The sequence below is a fragment of the Muscardinus avellanarius genome (assembly GCF_963383645.1).
Source record: "Muscardinus avellanarius genome assembly, chromosome: 3".
In the NCBI taxonomy this organism is placed as follows: Eukaryota; Metazoa; Chordata; class Mammalia; order Rodentia; family Gliridae; genus Muscardinus; species Muscardinus avellanarius.
In genome coordinates, this window is record NC_137788.1 from 102,624,818 (window position 1) to 102,648,131 (window position 23,314).

The following is a 23,314-nucleotide window of genomic DNA, read 5'->3' on the forward strand; positions in this document are numbered from 1 at the left end:
AGCCAGAGAAGAGGGCAGAGGCAGGTGGGGGAGGACGGCTACACCTGTCTGGGGGAAACAGAAGTGAGTCATATAAATGACAGAGCCATGGGATGGTCTTAACCACAGGGAATACAGCTGTGCTTGTGTTCTAGAATGACTCTTTCGGCAGGAGTTCATAGAGGGAGTCAGAGGGGTGTGCAATACGAGGAGAAAACCCAAAGGATTGCCTCCTGAGAGGAAAGGAGATTGTCTACAAGCAGAAACTCATTTCTGTACCAGTTCATTTACCAATGATAAGTCTTTTTCAGAGTCAAATTGTAGATTTAAGTAGGTGTAATTTTTTAAATTTTGTTCTTAAGAAATTTGTATTTACCTTGAAAAAAAGTTATACACAGGTAGAATTGTTATATGTATTTCACTTCATACTGATTTAACTAGTTGTAGATAAAGATCTCTATATCTCCAGACTATATTTAGAAAGATGAAGACAAGCTGTAACCATAGCAAAATCATCTAAATTAGTGTAAATTTGTCTCTTTCTTAAGACTTTCCATTCATATATATTCTGAATATTGCAGTCCTATGGGGCTTCACCTATAAAAAGTGATGACCTTTAACAGTTTCTAAAATTCTGTCATTTGTTTATATTTATTTATTACTTATTTGCTACTGGCAATTGAACCCAGAGCCTCATGTATTCAAGTACACACTCTACCACCAAGCTACACCCCCAGCTCCTAAAGTTCTGTAATTCTTTTTTTTTTTTTTTTGCAAGTCTGGAGATGAAACCACCCAGGGGCATTCAACCTTGATGCTACACCTCCTGCCCTATTTTTTATTCTTTACTTTGAAACCGGGTCTCACTGAGTTGCAGAGGGCCTCACTAAGTAGCTGAGACTGTCCGCGAACCGTGATCCTCCGGTCTCATCCTCCCGAATGCTGGGATTACAAGCATGCACCACCATGCCCGGAAAGTTCTGTAATTCTAATAGGAAGTATTTATCAAGAGAGATTGCTTCCAAAGAATATTATCAGGAATTTACCATATACTGACTTTTTATATAGTTCCCTAACAGTTATTCTTTTCCCTCTCTTAAATACTTAGTCATGAGTAGTGTTAATATTGTCCCAGAGATAAATTCTTAGTTATAAAATAGATTTTTCTGACTTAATATTCTGGTCAATACAGCTTGCCTGCTGGGGACAGGATAGTAGAGATTACAAGCCTGGACCCTGGAAATTAAGAGGGTCTAAATCTCAGTATGTGAAATTAGGCAAGTTACTTAAACCCTTAGTTTCCCCACACAGAAAGGTTAGCTGTTGCTTATTTTCCTTTAAAATACTATCATTTTACAAAATTAGGCTAAGTTCATAGATCATATGAAATATTTTTTTCTTGGGGTGTGTGTGTGTGTGTGTATGTGTTATTGGAGATTGAACCCAGGGGCTTTCTACCTCTGAGTAGTTATACCCCTAGCCCTATTTTTATTTTGAAATAAGTTCTTACTAAGTTTCAGAGGACCTAAAAAACTGCTGAAGCTGGGCTTGAACCTGTGTTCTTCCTGTCTCTGCTTCCTAAGTACTGAAATTACAAGCATGTACCACTGCTCCCAGCTTGTAAAATACTTTTTTGAGAGACAAAGGCTTAGGAGTAGAAATAAAGCATTCTATGGGCTCTCTTCTAGTATTTGAAGTACCTTGTTCAAATGGAAACTTAGATCTTTTGCACCTATCAAATTCAAATTGGATAATTCTGAGTTTAATCTTATATTGATTGGACAATATTAGAAGTTATGGTAGGAAGCCAGGTGTGGTGGTGCACACTTGTAATCCTAGCATTTTGGAGACTGAGACAGGAGGATCGCAGTTCATGGACAACCTCAGCTATTTAGTGAGGCCCTTTGCAACAGTGGAACCCTGTCAAAATCAAGAATAAAAAATAGGGCTGGGGGTGTAACTCTAAGGTAGAATGCCCATGGGTTCCATCCCCAGTACTGCAAAAAAAAGAGAAGTTATATTGGGGCAGTGCTGAGAATATGGAAGTGGGTATCTCTAAGTAATTTTGATACAGTTTTTTTCTGGTGCTTAGAACAAGGGTTCAGAGTTTCTTGTGTGTTAGATTCTTGTGCACATTTTCACATATCAAAAAGTTCTGAGAAAGCCAGGTGTGGTGGTGCACGCTTGTAATCCCAGCATTCCGGAGACTGAGGCCAGAGGATCGCGGTTCGCGGACAGCCTCAGCTTCTTAGTGAGGCCCTCTGCAACTCAGTGAGACCCTATTTCAAAATAAAAAATAAAAAATAGGGCAGGAGCCGGGCGTGGTGGCGTATGCTTGTAATCCCTGCGCTTGGGAGGCTGAGACAGGAGGATTGCACATGTTCGAAGACAGCTTCAGCTACTTAGTGAGGCTCTCAGCAACTTAGTGAGACCCTTTTTCCAAATAAAATATAAAAATGGTCTGGGAGTATAGCCCAGAGGTAGAAAGCCTCTGGGTTCCACCTCCAGTACGACAAAAAAAAAAAAAAAAAAATAGGGCAGGGGGTGTCATTCGGAGGTCAAATGCCCCTGAGTTCCATCCCCAAACCCGCAAAAACAAAAAGTAATATTATCTTATAATTATTGAACTTTATTTTAATCCTTTTAAAATAAAAACATTTACATTTCCTGTTTTTTCTCAGCACCAAACACCAAAGATTTGGATGTTTTTCTTCGGAAACAAGAATCGGGGTTTGGCTTCAGAGTGCTGGGAGGAGATGGACCTGACCAATCTGTAAGTGTGAATACTCAGAATATGGTTATTCCTGTTAAAAATTTTGAATGGCAGTTTGGTGGGATATCTTGTTCTTGTGTGCTGGGGTTTCTTTCTTTCCAACAATTTTTTTAATGTAGGGAAGAAGTGCTCTTTCTATGCTTATCATGGCTCCTCAGTTTACCTGGTATAGCTTAAGTGATACCAGGTAAAAACTGAGAGTGTCACTATTAATTGGACAGCTATTTACTTATTTACTTTCCCATGTAAATAAAGCTTATTTTGGGCAGTGTGTGCCTCACATCCATAAGGTCCTGGGTTCAATCTCAAGCACCAGAAAAGAAAGCTTATTTTGACTTTTTATTTACCTTTCCTTGCTAAATAGATTCTAAGACATTTCTCTTCCCTAGGAAACTTGTAATTCAGTGTCTTTTTCACCACAGTCGCTCCATCTTCTGTATGGTCTTGGGCAGTTGACACGAGCCTATGTGCATTTCTTCACTAATCGTATTACCAAGTGGCATTTTCAGACTCAGTACTGTGCCTGCCATTTTATGACAGTTCTGAAACTAAAGAATGTGTGTGTGTGTGTGTGTGTGTGTGTGTGTGTAATTTTTCTATTCAGAAAGCATAAGGGTTATATTTGCAAAGCATTTAAAGCCTAAAATTTTGCTATGCAATTTATTTATTTATTTATTTATTTATTTATTTATTTATTTATTTATTTATTTGTGGTGCTGGAGATTGAACTCAGGGGCATTCTGTCTCTGCACTACACCCCTATCCCTCTTTTTCTTTATTTTTCAAATAGTATCTTACTAAGTTACTAAGGCTTTTGAGGACCTCGCTAAGTTGCGAAGGCTTGCCTCAATCCTGAGATCCTCCTTTCTCAGGATTGAGGTGAGCCTCAATAATTTACAGGCTTATAATCGCTCCCAAGTACTGAGAGTATAGGCATGCACCACCATGCCCAGCTGTTTATACACAGTTTTTACATCAAGTTAATTTACAGAACAATTGTAGTAGGTTTTATTTTTAAGTTTTGCCCTTGGTGTTGAATGACAAGAAAGTAATGTGCTTTATAGAATTTAAGAACATACTTAAATTTTCTTTTGTATAACATCAAAAAAGACTATATTGTTATTCTTTGAAGTTAGGTAGATAACAGTAATCTTTAAAACTGATAGACTTCTTTTTTATTTCCTAATGGATCATTTGCTCTATGTAGTATAAATATGTTCTAATTAGTCCTGTTAGTTACAATTACAATAATCATTGGAGATACATATGGTAGGCTAATACAAGATACTTTGTTTTTGATGGTTTATATTTTATTGCTTTCTGTTTTGTTGATATTCATAGTATCCACTTACACTTTTTAATAATTTGTCTTACACAAATTGAGAGCAACCTTTTTTTCCCCCTAAATGTCGAGTTTTAGCAGCTCTGAGACTAGCGTAGCATTCAGGATTGCCTTATATAGGATTCTAATTGTTGGTGAGCAGAATGAACCTCAGGCCATTTTTGGTCCATTTGAAATTCAGAAACAAGAACTGTTACTCTGAGCAGGGTGTGGTGGTATACCCTTGTAATCCTCATAACTTAGTGAGACCCTGTTTAAATATTTTAAAAATCATACAATAGGGCTGGAGTGTAACTAGGAGATAGAATATACCCCTGCGTTCCATCCCCAGTAAACACACACACACACACACACACACATACACACACACACACACACACACACACACCTACCTCTTACTGTGTCGTAAATGCTAACCTTGTACTGTTAGCCGTGTGATGAAAGAATCCTAAGAATGATCCCCATTGCTGTAGCCAGTGTGTAGAGAACCTTTCCAGATAGCATTGAACAGATTTTTCTTAACTTTTAGCTACTCCCCAGAATTGCATCTTCTGAGTTTGTTTTGTACACTGCAGTGAAGGAGATCATGGTGCTTTTTAAGTTATTGAACAACTTTGTATTTTCTTCTTTGTACTCAACCCTGAGGAGCTGGAAGGATCATATAAGACAACATGGTTATTTGGAATGCCATTTTGGAGATTGGTGCTTTCTAAGAGACCGCCTTTCTGAAATGCAGCTGTTTTCATAGATGAATCGCAGAAGTCTGTTGGTTGGCACAGTACTGAGTCAGGGGGCCTTTAACTCTTCGGTTGATGTTTGAAGACTATACAAGCTAATCTACACTTTGCTATTTTACCAGATATACATTGGGGCCATTATTCCCCTGGGAGCAGCTGAAAAAGACGGTCGACTCCGTGCGGCTGATGAGCTGATGTGCATTGATGGTATTCCTGTTAAAGGGAAATCACACAAACAAGTCTTGGACCTAATGACAACAGCTGCTCGAAATGGCCATGTGTTACTAACTGTTAGGAGAAAGATCTTCTTTGGAGGTATGTAAGTCTGTTTCTATTCTGAAATGTTAAAAAGGAAATGAAGAAGCCAGGCATGGTGGTGCACACTTGTAATCCCAGTACTTGGGAGGCTGAAACAGGAGGATTGGGGTTCATGGGCAGCCTCAGCTACTTAGGCCCTGATTCAAAATAAACAAATATCAATCACTAAGCCAAATATGAGAAGGGGAGAGGGGGGAGGGAATGGGGTGGGAATTGAGGAAGGGTTAATTGAGTAATGTTTACATGTATATCTATTACTGAGCCAAATCCCCAGACCTTCTTCTTTTTTCTTTCTTTCTTTTTTTTTTTTTTTAAGTACTGGGATTGAACCCAGGGGCATAGAACCCAAGCCTCCAAGCTACACTCACAGCGTTATTTATTTATTTATTTATTTGGTGGTACTGGGGTTCCTGGAAGCCCTTCTACCTCCGGGCTACACTCCCAGACCTATTTTTACATTTTTATTTGGAAACAGGGTCTCCTAAGCCAGCGCGCGCAGCTGGCTTCGAACCTGCGCGATCCCCCCCATCTCTACCTTCCAAGCGCAGGGATTACAAGCATGTGCCACCACGCCCAGCACAGCGTTATTTTTTTATTCTTTATTTTGAAACAGGGTCTCACTGAATTTTAAAGGGCCTCACTAAGTGGCTGAAGCTGTCCGTGAACCACGATCCTCCTGTATCAGCCTCCCCAGTGCTGGGATTATAAGTGTGCGCCACCACACCCAGCTCCCAGTGACTTTATTATCAATAACTTTGTGCATACTAAATGTGATTTTTATGAGTGAACTCTCACCACTTAAACATAGATAGCTCTGTAGCATAAGAATATAAACCTCATGAAGATGTTTTTAATTCATTTAGTTTTGTGCCTTCTACCCAACACCTAGAAGAGTACCTGCCTATACCCAGTAAACATCAGAGTAAATGTTTATTAACTTGGTGAATATTGCTATAACTGGGAAGGTACTAGGGATCAGACCCAGGGCCTCACTCATGCCAAGCATGCTCTCATATCACTAAGCTAGAGCCCCAGCCCCTTGATATCGCTCTTAAAAATGATTGCAACAAGCTAAGCATGGTGGTGCATGTCTCTATTCCCAGTACTTGGGAGGCTGACAGGAGGATTGCAATGGTGGCTAGACTCAGTGATTTAGCAAGACTCTATTTGAAAATTTAAAAAAGGCCGGGCGTGGTGGCGCACACTTGTAATCCCAGCATTGGGGAGGCTGAGACCGGAGGATCGTGGTTTGCAGACAGCCTCAGCTACTTAGTGAGGCCCTCTGCAACTCAGTGAGACCCGGTTTCAAAATAAAGAATAAAAAATAGGGCAGGAGCTGCAGCTCGGAGGTCGAATGCCCCTGGGTTCCATCCCCAAACCCGTGGTTAAAAAAAAAAAAGAAAAAGAAAACAAAAGAAAAAATAGATAGAGATATATATTCTTAAAATCATCTAAATTTTGAGACAAAAGAGACTTTTTAAATGTGTATTTCAGCCGGGCGTGGTGGCACACGTTTGTAATCTCCACTCTTGGGAGGCAGAGACAGGAGGATCACACAGGTTCGAAGCCAGCCGCGCGTGCTGGCTTAGGAGACCCTATTTCCAAATAAAAATGTAAAAATGGGTCTGGGAGTATAGCCCGGAGGTAGAAGGGCTTCCAGAAACCCCAGTACCACCAAAAAAAAAAAAAAAAATTGTTAAAATAAATAAATAAATGTGTATTTCAAAGCAGCAATGTGTTGGATTATTAATGACATCTAACCAAATTATTGCATAAAATAGGGCTATCACTACTTTAATCCATTAGAACTAACTTGTTTCATTCCTAAATACTGATGTTATCCTTGAATAAGAGAAGGTGTAGTTAACTGCCCATTTGTGATTCCATCTGACCCAGCAAAATCTGTGCCTCAGCAGGGGGAAAAAAAGGCTGAGGACTTCTACTGATGGACTCCTCTGATCTCCTCAGTCAGAGAACTTCACTTGCAAACAAATCCTGTGCAGATGGCACTGTTACAGTGGGGCAGCAATTCTTCCGGACTGAGTGCTTTGACTGACATCAGTGAATATCAGTCATGAACTAAATTATATTTACAGTTAATTTTAAAAGGAAGTTTACAGTGTGATTCCTCAGTATCTACTTTGTTACTATTACCTAAAATCTTGACAGAACTAAGTCAAGTTCAAGAATGTTTTTTTATAGAAGCTTTGAGAAATTTTCTTAAAAGTGAAGTAACAGGTCATATGTATTTTTCCATTTGTATACTTTATTGTAAAAAGTCAAATGACTGTTGCTACACTCATCCTATGCCCAAAGTTCACACAAGGTGCTGATTTCCTTATTTTTATTGTTGTTGTTTTTCCTTGCAGTCCTGGGATGGAACCCAGGGCCTTAGACATGCTAGGCAAGTGTTCTACCATTAAGTTACATGCTCAGCCCTTTTATTATTTTTATTTATTTACTGGGGATTGAACCTTGGGGCATTCTACCTATGAGCTGTACCCCTAGCTCTTTTTTTTTTTTTTTTTGTGGTACTGGGGTTCCTGGAAGCCCTTCTACCTCTGGGCTACACTCCCAGACCTATTTTTACATTTTTATTTGGAAACAGGGTCTCCTAAGCCAGCATGCACGGCTGGCTTCGAATCTGTGCCATCCTCCTGTCTCTGCCTCCCAAGAGCAGGGATTACAAGCGTGCGCCACCACACCCGGTTTCCCTAGCTCTTTTTAAAAATTTAAAAAATTTAAAATTTTTTAAAAATTAAACTTTTTTTAATTTTGAAAGAGTCTTGCTAAGTTGCTGAGGCTGGCCTGGAACCTGTGATCCTTCTATCTCAGCTTCCCAAGTACTGGGATTACAGGCATATGTCATCATGTTCAGCTCCCAGACCGTTTTTTAAGTTTTATTTTGAGACAGGGTCTCACTAAGTGGCCCAGGTTGGCCTCTGATTTGCTGCAATTCTCCTACCTCAGCCTCCCAAGTGGTTGTGATTTCAGACCATGCACCACCAGACAGCTGCTTTTTTTCTATTCCTTATGTTATTAGAAACTACTTTGTTTGAAAAGTCTAGCACACAAACACCTTATTCACCAAAAATCATGGTTTTTCAGAAATATTAAAACTGAGCATTTTATTATAGAGAAACAACCTGAAGATGACAGCTCCCCAGCCTTCATATCAACACAGAATGGGTCTCCCCGCCTGAGCCGAGCAGAGGTCCCAGCCCGGCCTGCTCCCCAGGAGGCATATGATGTTATCTTGCAACGAAAAGAAAATGAAGGATTTGGCTTTGTCATCCTCACCTCCAAAAACAAACCCCCTCCAGGAGGTAAGGGCTGCTGTGACCTCTCCCTGCAAGTCCAGTGTCCTGAGCCTCCACTAGAGCTTATGGAAATAATTAGGGCCATGTGTGAATGGCCTTAGGGACTTATTAAAAAGAGTGAATATTTTTCTTACTTTCAAAATTAGGTAATCTGAATTAAGCCTTCCAGGCTTCAGCTTTATCTATCATTTCAGCTTCCATAAAATAAGTCTCAGTAGCACAATTTGTATCAATAATATTCTGAGACAGTATATCAGGGACCTGATTTAATGGATTTAGGAAAAGATGCAATACTAAATTTAAAATTTTTAAATTTCAAGGCATTGGTTTTTAAATTAGGAGACATTGTAGTTGTAGGAATGATTTTTTTTTAAAACGGGTGTGGGGATGGAACACACGTACGTTTGACTTCCAAGCTACACCTCTTGCCCTATTTTTTATTCTTTATTTTGAAACAGGGTCTCACTTAGTTGCAGAGGGCCTCGCTAAGTAGCTGAGGCTGTCTGCAAACCCTGATCCTCCGGTCTCAGCCTCCGGAATGCTGGGATTACAAACGTGCGCCACCACACCTGGCTATAGGAATGATTTAAATTCTAGAAGCAACTGAGAAGAAGCAAGACAGATAAATAGAAAATCTTTACCTAAATATGTCTTAGGTAGTTCCTATATGTTACTTAGTGATAATTGCTGTATTCCAGGTATAATGTACCTTTGTACAATGATACATATCTGTTCCACCAAAAGAAAAAGTATATCTAGTAAGTCTAGTAATTTCAAGGCTGTTATTATTCAAAAAGCTAAGTGTTTATCTTGTCTTCGTGTTTCCAAGAAATAATAATCTTTAAATGTAATTGTGAAATCCAGTTGAATATCAGATAAGAACTAGCACATTGATTTACATATTATGTTTGTGTCATATACTTTATTTTTTAAGTCAAATGTTAGAAATCTTTGATCACATGAAAATATACTCTTGCCTTTGCCAGTGGATTTGATTATACCTTGGGTAGATCCTTTCAGACTAGGTGGTTACTAAAACCTTGGTTAAAAAAAAAGAAGAAAGAAAGAAAACAGTTTCAGGAAAGTGTTATGAACCAAAGTGATTTGCAAAAACCTTGGCAAAATAAATGCAGGTGTGTAAAGGAAGAAGATTCTACGACATGGATGAGTTATTGCTATAGTACCAGGTCACTTCTCACTGATACTATTTTTCAAAAGCAGTTGCCATGGTAACACTTGGAACTGGAACTGTCACTGATACTGTGAGGATGATTATGTGGTCTGTGTCAGAAAAATGAAAGAAAGCAGCTTTGAGGTGGTTTTCATGTTCTATCATTGGAAATTAGTGTTTCCTAAAACAAATATTTAAGATAATGATATTGTCATTCTAATACCAAACAGAAATTCAAGGCATTCAAATTAACAAAAAGAGTGAAAGATTATTCATCTGCATAATAGATGCTGGTCACTTTTTATGTTGAATGTGGTCCCTTTCTCTAACTGCAAAAACTAGGAGAGTCTAGTGTTCCCCATAAAACTAAGCAATATAGAGGAAATCAGTAAAAAGTTATATTATTTAAATGTGTTTAACCATATTTTCACATTCACTTATTTTTACTTAAATTTTAAATACTTATATTTAAATAGCTTCTTAGTGTTTAAGTATTGTAAATTTTTTTTTTTTTTTTTTTTTTTTGCAGTACTGGGGGTGGAACCCAGGGGCATTGTGCCTCCAAACTACATCCCCAGCCCTATTATTTAGTCTTTTTATTTTTGAAACAGGGTCTCACTGAGTTGTGAAGGGCCTCACTATAAGTAGCTGAGGTTGTACGTGAACCGCAGTCCTCTGGTATCAGCTTCTCAAATGTTAGGATTATAAGTGTGCACCACCACGCCCAGCTCAGAAATTATTTTTATGTTTTTGCATATTAGGTTTTTGGTCTCTGAATAAAATCGTGTCATTAGTGCTGGATTTAACAATCAGACTTTGATTCAAGCCCTGCATATGTCTGAATAGTGATCTGATCTGGGCAAGTCGCTTGCCCAGCAGGGCTGCAGTTGCCTCTGCAGAGGAGGATGATAACACCCCGTCTCATCAAGTGAGGTATTGAAGCTAACACATGTGGCCCCAGAGTTCAGGCCTTGAGGACATGGTAGCCCCTGTCACTTGTAGCTGCCACTGCCATACACCCATGTCACCATTGTTATTTAGGAATCACTACTGGCTCTTGACAAGTTTTATTTTTCATTGGTTTTATTTTGAGACAGTGACTGCCTCAGCCTCTCAAGTATGTGGGGGCCACAGGTATGCTCCAGTGTGATCTTCTTTTAAAAGAAACTTTAAAATGTTTATCAGTACTTAATGATGAAATATAAAAAGAAACCCATTAAAATGTAAGATTATGGCAGCAGCTAATGTGTGGCAGGAAATGAGTGTTTGTAGCTCATTAATTATCAGCCTGACTGGTAAATTAGGCTCAGGTTGTTGATAAGTTTTATATAAAATACTGGAGATTTTCACCTTGATACAAAACCAGAATTGGTGATTTCACTGAACTGCTCGTTAATAATCTTCACAAAACACTGAGACCTTGAGCATTTTCCTGAGAAAGCCATTCATCTTGTGCAGATAGAAGGGTCCTGGGGAGAGTGAGGATGAACTTTCAGCCCAAAGGCTGAGCAGTTGCTGCGGTCTCTGTAAAAGAAGGTGTGCTGTAGGAGGGAATCAGCATAGGTAGAAAGGCAGAAGACCTGTCTGCCATGGTAGGCTCTTCTGTATGGGCCTTCCCTCGGAAGTCTGCTCAACATAGATGACTTTTTCCTTTCTAGGTAAATGTATTTTCTGGTGACATCTTGGAAAGAGTTCCTAACAGTGTCTCTGGTACCCGCTCTGAAATTTCAAGATTCTCCACTGTTGACTTGGTTAAAGATTGAGATCCCAGTTAGCATGCTCATACCGTGCTCAGCACACATGAGCGCCAAGCTTAGAAAAGGTCTCTGTGGAAAGAGAGGATGTGGCTCATTTTCACTCCGCCAGTTCCTCAGAGCTTTCAGCATTACTCTTATCGTATTGGTTTTCAGTTGTGGTTGCAAAGGATTTCTCTAGGAAGGGGGTGTTTTCAGTTACTCTCTTTTCTGATCCTGAAAGGAAATGTCTAAGAGCACTAACTCCATCTCCACAGCTGGTCCAGTCAGATGCTGAGGCAGATCAGGGCCTGAGATCAGTAAAGATGAGTAAGGCGGCATTGTGGCAGATGCCCACAGACTCTACCAGTGACACCACACAGGATGCAGGCTCCTCTGCAGCTCTGTGAACTCACTCAGAGACCTTACTGCTGCTCTGTTTGCCAGTTTTAGCCGTTTTGATGATGCTACTATAAATGCCAAGGCAGTGACAATCCAACAGCATCCCCTCCCTGCCACACAGACAGCTCACCCTTTCGGAAGTTGTGTGCTGCCATTTGCCAGCTCCTTTTGCCACGTTGCGCACAGGGTGAGAACGGCAGCCACAGAGCCTTCAGAGACCTCATTTTGTTTGCTGCTTTCTGGAATCTACACAAACTCTTTGCAGCATGCCAAGGAGCTGAATGGTTTTCTTCTCCAAGGATCTCGAATGAACACTGTATGAGCGAGTCTTTTCTAAGAAAGAAAAAACTAAGGTATTGATTTAGAAGGTCACCACGGGGCCACCATATGATTCACCATATGTTTCTGATAAGCCACGTGTTGCACTAATTAGTGAACTGGCTCATTATGCTGGCACAAGACATGGCCCATGTGCCTGGCATAGTCCTAATCACTCTGTTTGCAAGGAAGCAGGAGTCATAGTGTTTGATACAGTTCAGAGCTAAGAGGTACTTGCTTCCCACATGGGCTTCCCTCTGTTTTAAGATAAAATCTCCTACTGTATAATCCTAGAAGAGCCAAGGTACTGTCTATAAGGATATAAATCATGACCAAGAATAACTTTTCCAGTCCAAATGAAGATCTATTAAAATGTCCTCTAATGTACTCTTAGATATGATTCAGAAATACTACTAAGCAATGTTTTACTAAGGAAATTAAACATAATTCATAGTGCCATTTAAAAATATTACCTCCATTCATATCAGTCAGTAGTCATCCAGAGCCCAAGTGCCCAGTAAGTTTATGACCTAGACCAGGAAATTCTCAGAGAACCTAGAAGGAACATTGGTATCTTAATATAAATGCCCCCTATTGCGCAGGAGGAGGGAAAGCATTTTTCTTGACAAGGTTTCCTGAATGTCTTAAGAACTTGTATGTGTATATGGTACTGGTGATTGAACAGGGGCATTCTACTTCTGAGCTATACCTCCAGCTCTTTTTTTTTTCTTTCTTTTTTTTTTTTCTTTTTTCTTTTCAGTACTGGGGATGGAACCTAGAGGCATTCTACTTCCAAGCTACACTCCCAGCTCTATTTTTTATTCTTTATTTTCTTGAAACAGGGTCTTACAAGTTGTAAAAGGCCTCACTAAGTAGCTGAGGCTGTCCATGAACCACAATCCTTCAGTCTCAGCCCTCCAAATGCTGGGATTACAAGTGTGTGCCACCATGCCTGGCTTACCTCTGGCCCTTTTTAAAACTTATTTTATTTTTGAAACAGGGTCTCACTAAGTTACAGAGTACCTCACTAAGTTGCTAAAGCTGGCCACAACTTTTAATCCTCCTGTTTTGGGATTACAAAGGTGCACCACAACACTTGGCTTCTGAGAATTTGTTTTAAGATGTGATAATAGCAAAGTGGTACCCCTGTCTCATGACACTTTTGTCCAGCTCTGCGATACCCCTGTCTCATGATGCTGAGGGCTCTCCCTGACTAACTTTATGGATTGCAGAGCTGCGTGTAGTTTCTGAAAATGGACAAGATATGGCTTTATGTGTTCAGGATAGAATTTTATCCGTGAGCCGGGCATGGTGGCGCATGCTTGTAATCCCTGCGCTTGGGAGGCAGAGACAGGAGGATCGCGCAGGTTTGAAGCCAGCCGTGTGCGCTGGCTTAGGAGACCCTGTTTCCAAATAAAAATATATAAAATAGGTCTAGGAGTGTAGCCCGGAGGTAGAAGGGCTTCCAGGAACCCCAGTACCACCAAACAAAAAAAAAAAAAAAGAATTTTATCCGTGAGCCAAATAATCTTAACATTACTTAATGTCTTAACTCACTCAGCTTTTGAACTTTAAAGAGATCTGAAGGCCAAAATAAAAGGAGTTTTGCATAAAACTAGGTATTTAATAATAGTCATTTCATTGTACCTGGATTTCTGACCAGTAATTACTAGAGCCTTAAACTTGAGTTTAGTCTGCATTTATTTAAGTTTTCTTTTAGGAATAAGTACCTTAATAGAGCCAAAAGCTGGGTGTGGTAGCACATTCCATTAATCCCAGTACTTGGGAGACTGAGACAGGAGGATCACATGACTCAGCAACTTAGCAAGATCCTGTTTCAAAATAAAAAATAAAAAAAAAAAAGGGGTGTAGCTAGGATGTAGCTCCCCTTGGTTTGAACCCTAGTACCTCCTCCCTCAGGGGGGAAAAAAAAAAAAACAGAAGAAGAAATGACCAGAGATATTGTAACAGTTTCTAAGATAGCCAAGAACCTGATACAGTCCTAATGGCCAACAGTAAACAACTGGATATCAGATCAGTGAGATATCACCAGCATCAGTGAGATCATTAGCCCTTACCCAGGAAAGTTAGGTGCTGATGTAAAACTTTGAAGAAAGCAGAGGGTCAAGGCATCAGTGGGAACAGCAGGAGGAACTGAGAGAGCCTGATGGAGATGCCACCTCCCAGAGGCCCCAGGACCTGGTGGCAGACCTGGGGAAAGCCAGCAGGGTGGCTCACTGCACTAGTGAAATCCTGGGAGAGAAGCTGGTGGAGAGAGGCTTGAGGGCCTGTGTGATTTTGACCAGTTTCTCTCTGGTGCTAAAGGGAAAGGCCCTTTCCAGGAATGGCTGAAGGTCAAATGTGGCACCGTTGCCCAGCAGTCCCGGCACCGCCGAGGGCTTTCGAGATGGTCTGCGGTAACTGTGGTGCTCTGGGAGCCCTGGATCCCAGTGTCCACATCACATCTCTCCCCATCGTCTATAGGCGAAAGGTTTCTGGTGCTATACTTGTCTGTGCACACTGTAGGCCTTTGAGAGTTCTGTCCTGTTGCCGAGTCAGCCTTTTTGGAATTCCTACACCAAGCCTCTCCCTCTGCCTTCTCCCCTACCAGTTCCAAGGTGACGCTCAGAGCCTTCCTAAGGGCACTCCTGGCCTTCCCTCCTCCACCTTCACTGCTCCTCTCTTCTATGCTGCTTTGCTACTTTTCTTGGTAGAACACTCAATCTTTACTTCTTGTAAAGATTTTTAGATCTATAAAGTCAGTGGCCCTCGAGAAAAAAAAATTGGAACAAGGCTTCTGGTAAGTAGAAAACTGCAAAGATATTTATACCTATAGTTACAGCTGAGTAAAGAGTATCTCCACATGTGGTCAAAGAGCAGGAGGGATTTGAAAATGGTTGCATTGAATAGCATGGTGCTTTTGTGCCATATATTTAAATAATGTCTTACATGTTATTTTGAACCTTTTGATGATGATGATGGTAAATCCAACATAAGCAGATAACTTAAATATTTAAAACATTGGGGGTTCTTTCCCATAGTTATTCCTCATAAAATTGGCCGAGTCATAGAGGGAAGTCCAGCTGATCGCTGTGGAAAACTCAAAGTTGGAGATCACATCTCTGCGGTGAATGGGCAGTCCATTATCGAGCTGTCCCATGAGAGCATCGTTCAGCTGATCAAGGATGCGGGTGTCACTGTCACACTGACAGTCGTTGCTGAAGAAGGTAAGAAAGTGGCGGAAGCGCCAGCCGAGCTAGCTGAGAGGCGCGGAGCCGCGGCTGCTCCAGCAGCACGCGGGAGCCTGCGGTGTGCCCTGGAGTCCCACTCTGTACCTTTTCCATCTAATGAATTTAAAAGATAGTTTATTATCAATTGAGCTTCTGCTCAAGAAAAGCAATCTAGCTAGTAAGTGGTGGCCATTATGTGTTGGAGAAGCAAGTACCTAAAAGTGAAAGATGTACTTTTTTAAAGATGTCTTAAGTCACTGCTTGAGTGAGAGAAAATCCTTTCAACAGTTCAAAGCAAGTCACTGTTGATATCAGGCCTTTTATGTCAGGCCCATGCCACAGTGTGCCTTCCTTGGAGCTGGGGCTTTGTTCTAGGCAGCTGCTTTATAAATGGGGCTGGTGTGGGTGTAGGAATGGCTAGTAAATAGGGCATAAAATGGGCAGCCCTGGAGTGGTGTCTTTAAAGTGCCCTTCCATCATTAAAATCCTCTAATTAGGAACCATTTTGAGCCAGTCCAGCTTCTTTGTTTATAGATTACTAAATGACCACTATGTGTGCTCAGCTCATTTTTCCTGATTTTGCAAAACTAATGAGAAAACAAAAACGGAATTTTGAAGTGTCTATCTTTTATGTTAAAATTTCTCACACTGAGCCGGGCGTGGTGACGCACGCTTGTAATCCCAGCATTTGGGAGGCTGAGACCGGAGGATCGCGGTTCGTGGACAGCGTTAGCTACTTAGTGAGACCTCTGCAACTTAGTGAGACCTGGTTTCAAAATAAAGAATAAAAATTAGGGCAGGGGGTGTAGCTCGGAGGTCAAATGCCCCTGGGTTCCATCCCCAGACCCGCAAAAAAAAAAAAAAAAAAAAAATTCTCACACTGAGCCATGTGTGGTGGTCCATGCTGTAATCCCAGTATGTGGGAGGCTGAGACAGGAGACTTACAGCCTCATCAACAGTAAGAGCCTATTTACAAATAAAAAAAATAAAAAATAGGGCTGGGGTTTGTAGCTCAGAGGTAGAATGTGTCTAGGCGCAATCCCCAGTACCACACCACACACGTACACATACACACACACACACACACATTTCCTCACACTATACCATTGGCTCATGTTCTTACCCCCCACGACCCCTCTAATCTGGTGAGTTTCTAGGTCCTTTGTACTTCTTGATTCTATCTTTCATTTCTTTTTCTACTGCACCACTCTCTATCATTTCTAAGATATTGAATGTCTTCCTTCCATTCAAGATGCTATAGTGGGTATTTCTTTGTGTGTGTGTTTATGTGTGTGTGTGATACTGAGACTAGCTGTGAACCTGTGATCCTCCTGTCTCAGCCCTACTTCTTTTTAGATCAGTCAAACCACCTGTATAGAAAAGGACATTTTTTTTATCCAAGTCATCTCAGAACAGTGAGTCTGTGGAAAAACAATAAAAATTAAAAGAAAAGTAAAGCAAAAACAAAATTGTTGTAAGCTTTTCTAACGCCTACCGTCAGCATCCTTATATATATGACTGCTGACTGACATGCTTTGTAGCTCTGGGATAGACAGTTTAGTGGAAGAATGACCGTTTCTTTCCCTCAGTATAATTTTTTCCCCAAAATTACCATTGATTGTGAGCCGGGCGTGATGGCGCACGCTTGTAATCCCCGCGCTTGGGAGGCAGAGACAGGAAGATGGCGCAGGTTTGAAGCCAGCCGCGCTGACTTAGGGGACCCTGTTTCCAAATAAAAATATAAAATAGGTCCGGAAGTGTGGCCCGGAAGTAGAAGGATTTCCAAGAACCCCAGTACCACCCCCCAAAAAAAATTTTTACTATTGATTGTTGATAATGTCTTTTCAAGAGGTTATTTAGAATTGTTCATTTTTTCAGAGAGTAAAAGTTACCTTTGACAGTCTGGCCCCAGTACTTCTGGGCAAACACTTGAGATTTTCTGCGTATTATTAGTCACAGTTCAGGAGAAATAGAAAGGTTGAAGGAAACTTCTTAGCAGTGATATACTTAAAATACATTCCAACCAGTTGTGGTGGTACGCACTTGTAATCCCAGCATTTGGAAGGCTGAGTGTTCGCGGACAGCCTCGGCTACTTAGGCCATTTGCAACTCAGTGAGACCCTGTTTCAAAGCAAAGAATAAAATAAAAGTAGGGCTGAGGGCATAGCTCAGAGGTAGAATGCCCCTGCGTTCAGTGTTCGATCCCCAGTACCGAACAAAAGAGAGTAGAGTGTGTTTGTGTTTGTGTGTATACTCCATATGTAGGCACAACCTCTTAAAATAGTCACATTTTATTTTTAAAATCACATTGCAGTGAGTACACATGACTTTTTTAGTACACATAATTTTATTGTACTTCATAGTTTAAGTTATATCAAACTATGGAAACATTCAGAATCCCTTATTTTTCTCAGAGAAAAATATAAACTCTCCCTTCTGCCTTAAAAATCTCATGCATGGCATTTCTGAGTCTTCCAGATTTTTCATTAAATTAAGTATAAAACCTGTTATACTGCACTACAGCCAGAGAAGTATTTGAACTCCACAGCTCTTTTCAGAAATCACACACTTCGACCCTTCTCTGCATTCCAGCGGAGAAGATGGCTGCCATTCCCTCCACCCACCCTTTTTTCTTCTCTTTTCTTCCTGCAGCTTAGTCCCAGCCAATACTTGACATTATCACCTTTAGAATTTGTTAATGTAAAGCATGGGAAGTGTTATCTTACTGGTTTTTAATTTGCGTTTCTCAAATTACCCATAAATGTGAGCAGCTTTTCATATGCTTGGGGTTTTATTTTTGTAAGTTGCCTGTTCATATTTTTAATCATTTTTCTTTTGGGATTGCTGTTGTTTCCTTGTTGATATTTAGGGGTCATTTGTGAATTATATAGGCATTAGTTCAGTTTTGTTTTAGAAAATATAAATATTTTTCCCTATCATTTATATGCTAACTTTGACCATGGTACTTTTATTTATTTATTTTGCTGTATGACTTGAACTTTTGAGGTTGTACAATATTATCCATTTATCCTCATACCATAGAGATTTTCTCTAACATCATCTTCTATTAGATGTATAATGTTGCATTTAGGTCTTTAACCCATCTTAGTCTATCTCTGTGTATATTAGGAGGGATTCAGTTTTGTATTTTATTCCTACTACGAGCCAGTTTCCCCACACCGACTACTAGCATTTCTTTTCTGCGTTGACCTGTCGTGTCATCTGTCCTGTGCATCGACTCACCCTGTAAACTTGAGTCTCCAAGCTCTTTATTCTTTCTGTTCTATTAGTTTATTTGTTCTTGGGCTGATGATATATAAACAATGTCAATATAATATGACAAATAAGTACATATAAATTATTGTTATGTTATCTATAAATTTGTGGTATGACCTAATATATGTGTCTGTTTAGACAAGTCTCCACTTTTCTCCCTCTCTGCCCTCTTTCCCCTCTCCCCACTTCCCCCCTCTCTCCTCAGATCAACTAGACATTCTTGGAATTTTTTGGGGGGATTGAACCTAGGGGCATTCTACCTCCAGCTATACCCAGCCCTATTTTATTTCTTTTTTTGAAAACAGGGTCTCACTAGGTTGCTGAGCCCTGCTAAGTTGCTGCGACTGGCTTTGAACCTGTGATCCTCCTGTCTCAGCCTCCAAAATGCTGGGATTACAAGCGTATACCACCACACCTAGCTCATGGAACTTTTCTCTATAAAATTTTAGAAAAAAAATAGTAAGGTCCTCTAAGATATTCAAATTTATTATAATAAATTGAAATATATATACATTCACTTTGAGATAATCTATATCTTTAAATTTTACCTAAGAGTATGGAATATTTCTCAAGATTTTTAGATCATCTTTTATGCCCTTCAGTAGAGTTTTACAATTTCAGAAAGTTCTCCTATAGGACATGCTTGGTATAGATGATTCTCAATCCATTATCATGTTCATTGCTATAGTTTTAATTATAAATTTTGTGTTCATTTTATGATAATCTCATAGGTAATTTTGCACAGAAACTAACCTGTTGCTTTACTATTTGGAGAATTTTCACATAAAACGAAGGGACCATGGCCTGTTTGACATCAGGGAACAAATATTTGACTTTGAGAAGAATAGCTTTATAACATAGGAATAAGATGAAAAAGCCACACAGCATGGGTTGAAGGACTAAAAATGAAAAGAATACCAGTGATAGAATGCTGTCCCCCTGATGAGGACAGCAAAATACAGAGGGAAGAGGGTGAGTCCTGTTCCAGAGTGCTCTGACAAAACGCTATAAAGACAGACTATAATTTGAATAATAGATGCCAGGGAAGACCTGGTCCAAAGATGTATGTGTAGCTTACAGTGTGGCCTCTTTGTTCCAGCATTCCTGAGAACTGTCATCACCTAGAATGACCAGTTAAGAGGAATGTGCTCTGAGGCTGGCACCGTGTCTCATGCTGTTGGCCAGCCTCAGCAACTTAGCAAGACTCTATTTCAAAATAAAAAATAAAAAGGGCTGGAGGCGTAGCTTAGAAGTATAATGCCCTGGTTCAATCCCCAGTACCACAAACAAAAAAGGTGGGGAGTGTATGCTCTGGACACCTTGGAATGGGCTGCGCGCGCTCCAGGAGTTCCAACTTCTACACGATCTGGTTGAACTTGCACATTCCTAATAGTCATGTGTCTCCATGATAAAACAAGGTGGACCGACTGAGAAGCATATGGTTCCCAGTGCGTGCGTGCATGCATGCGTGAAGTTCTTTTATGTATATATGACTTACATATATGGTTCAAATTGTCATGAAACATAAACAGGCAAAAGCTGCAGGGAAAGAATGTTCATGTTCTGGCAACAGTTGCTGGTCGCCAAGGTTGGCAGAGCAGTAGCCATTTCTCATTGTGCCGCCTTCACAGGCGCCCTCAGCCAACATGCTCTTATGCACAGATTCTTATTTCTGTTGTTTTCTCATTTGAACAGAGCATCATGGTCCACCATCAGGAACAAACTCAGCCAGGCAAAGCCCAGCTCTGCAGCACAGGCCCATGGGACAGTCACAGGCCAACCCCATGCCTGGGGAGAGGTGGGTGTTCTTCTCAGGTCTGGGTTTTTCTCTCCTCTTTGCCTTACTCTTCACAACCCCACCCCATCCCACACAGTTAAGCAGAGCCAGCTGCTGAGGTCAGGACCAGCCGTGACTCTAGCTGTTCCACCCTCAAGTGGCTTCCCCCTGCCCTGGCCTCCGTGCCTTCAGCCCGCCTCCCAGCCACTTCCCACGCCGGCAGCAGCAGACTTTGTGCCAACAACTGAGGACAGAGAAGAAGCGAAGAGCAGGGGAGCCCAGACCGCAGGCCTGGCTGTCTTCTCAGACACTCGAGTATAACAGGGCTGTGCTTTGCAGATATTTCTTTTGTATTTGGTTGAAAATATTAATCATAAAACAAAAACTAAGTTTCCAGAAGTTCAGTGTCTTTCCAGGCTTGGGATCACATTTTTCACTGTGACAGGGTCAACTCATCTGCCCTCTGGTGCCATTATTTGAGGGCAAGTTTCCTTGATATAAACTGCACCAAGATATTGTAAGAAAAGATAGGAGAGGCTGAGCTGAGAGACTTTAAGCTGTGCTGGCATTAATGACCAGCTTTTTCTTGGCATCTCTTTATTCTAACTATAGTCTGTCTTTATAGTGTTTTGTCAGAGAGAGAATGGCAGGGGTCAGCTTTAAAAGAAAAGAAATTAATCTGCTTTTCCTTTTAGACTCTTTTTCATTTTCTCAGTTCAGTGAATGTCTTGGTTTCCCTCTCATAGGATTGCCCTAGAAGGTGAAGTTGTAAAAGATGTCTCCACGTCTTACAGACACTCGTGGTCTGACCACAAGCACCTGGCGCAGCCCGACACTGCTGTGATCTCCATTGTGGGCGGTCGGCACAGTCAGGTGAGCAGACCTGCTGTGTGCTCATGCTGAGTTGCTCTGCCACCAATGTGGCAAATTTTTACTGTGCAGATACATTTGTCTCCAAAATTAATAATTCCTGTAGACTTGCCATAAGAGGAAGTAAAGAGTGAAAGGAAAGTTTACCCTACAGTGGGAGAGTCTGAGCCTTTGGTTGGGTACTTAGAAGTGCACAGCGTTGTACTTACAAGGCTTTGTGGGGCTTTGGCTTGTTTGCTTACTTTTGCAGGAAAAATAGTCAAAATATGCTTAAAGGAAGTGTTTCCTACGATTCCATTCTGTTCTTTTGCACACTGACCAACAAGAAGAGATGTGTAATCTCCAGACTGATTTAGGCTGCATTTTTCAAAACAAAGTAGCCCTTCAACCAAAGCCTGCATTCCTACCTTAGACAGAAATGCACAGTGGGAGCCCAGGTCCCTTCTCCCCGCTGAAATGCCAGCACGGCAGGCATGAGAACTTGTTTTCTTGTACTTCTCTCTCCCCAGGGCCTTGGCTGCTACCCGGGGGAGCTGGAGCGAGGGCCCCGGGGCCTTGGCTGCTACCCGGTGGAGCTGGAGCGAGGACCCCGGGGCTTTGGGTTCAGCCTCCGGGGCGGCAAGGAGTACGACATGGGACTGTTCATCCTCCGGCTCGCCGAGGATGGCCCTGCCATCAGGGATGGCAGGATTCACGTAAGCTGGCTTTTATCTTCAGCCTTTGCTCCTGGCTTTGGACTAGAGGCTTCTAAAAATAATCAATTTAAAGGGTGCACAGAAACCTCCTAAGTCTAAGAAAAGCAGGATTTCTTGTCACTGAGGCCTGAACCAATGGGCCTGCCACTGTGCTGGCCTAACCCGCACGTTGGCCAGGAGGCCGTGTTACTTTCGCCTCCTTGACCTTGGCCAACGGGAAGAATCATTTGAGACGTGGATGACCCGTGTGTGTGGGAGGGGAAGCTGCTGGGGATGGAACCCAGGGGCATTCTGCCTCCAAGCTACACCCTCAGCACTATTTTATTTTTTTACTTTGAAAGAGAGTCTCACTAAATTGCTGAGGCCAGCCTCAAACTTGTAATCCTCCTATCTCAGCTTCCCATATCCTGGAATTATAGGCATGTGCCCAGTTTATAATCCACATTTAAGGGAAAATGGATTAATAAATAAAATACTTTTATCTTTTTTCTCTACTGGGAATTGAAACCGGAAGCACCCTATCAATGAACTATATCCTTCTCTGGATATTAATTGAGGCGAATCATATATAAAAACAACTGGAAGCTGGACTCTAACTTATGCATGGGGGGGATAACTTGAGTAACAGCTCTTGGGGCAAAAAAAGCTGCATCTGAGATGACTGTCAGGGTAGAGAGGACTCACCTAGCGGTCGGCACCAAGCATGAAAGGAGCAAAAGGAGAACACGGTGCGGGCCTCGTGCGCCTGCACCTGGCCACCCGGACAGTAAGCGCTGGCCCGGGTCCCGTGGGGGAGGCCTGGCTAGCTGGGAACAACTGCAGAGACCAGGAGACAGAGCCGTGGGTCAAGGGCAGCGCCTTGAGTAGGCCTGATAGGTGGCCAGAGAAGAAGCTGAAGGATATGCAGAGCCACGGGAGTTTGTGCTGAGGGGAGGGACCAGAGGCCTCATCCCACGTGGTGCAGTCTGTCGAGCTGCGGGCCAGGCTCGGGGGACAAGGATGGAGCTGAGCCCCTGTCCCACCCTCCGAGGCTGTGCGGCCGCAGCAGCTCCTCTCCAGCCACTGTCTGCAGAGACTGAGACTCACCCCTGCTTTACTTGGTTCTTTTCTTCTCTGATGGCCCCTCCCCCCCCACCTGCTTGGAGCTTCAATCTCCATTGTATATAGTGACACAAAAATTTCAATTAAATGATAAATTTGAATGTAATTATTTTTTTAAATATTGGTTCCAAATATAACCCGGAGATGCACTGATTTCACTACACAGATAAAAGGCAAGCAGGTTTATAGCAGTGTCCAGTTCTGAAATACATAATTCTTTAAAGATGAGCATAAACTTTAGACTCTCAAGACTAAGTCAATTCTTATTTCAA

General features: G+C 41.5%; 1 protein-coding gene across 2 annotated transcripts in view; it reads left to right on the top strand.

Annotated features, from left to right (window-relative positions):
- The window catches only part of MAGI3 (membrane associated guanylate kinase, WW and PDZ domain containing 3), a gene marked incomplete at both ends in the record, with an annotated part of 258,307 nt that overhangs the window by 218,865 nt on the left and 16,128 nt on the right, over positions 1 to 23,314 (top strand). For both annotated transcript variants that reach the window (XM_080693205.1, XM_080693206.1), the window contains 7 exons: positions 2,661 to 2,752; positions 4,954 to 5,146; positions 8,287 to 8,475; positions 15,135 to 15,320; positions 20,295 to 20,397; positions 21,123 to 21,249; positions 21,798 to 21,941. In XM_080693205.1, coding sequence (XP_080549331.1) covers positions 2,661 to 2,752; positions 4,954 to 5,146; positions 8,287 to 8,475; positions 15,135 to 15,320; positions 20,295 to 20,397; positions 21,123 to 21,249; positions 21,798 to 21,941 — 1,034 coding nt within the window. The remainder of the gene's footprint in view (positions 1 to 2,660; positions 2,753 to 4,953; positions 5,147 to 8,286; positions 8,476 to 15,134; positions 15,321 to 20,294; positions 20,398 to 21,122; positions 21,250 to 21,797; positions 21,942 to 23,314) is intronic.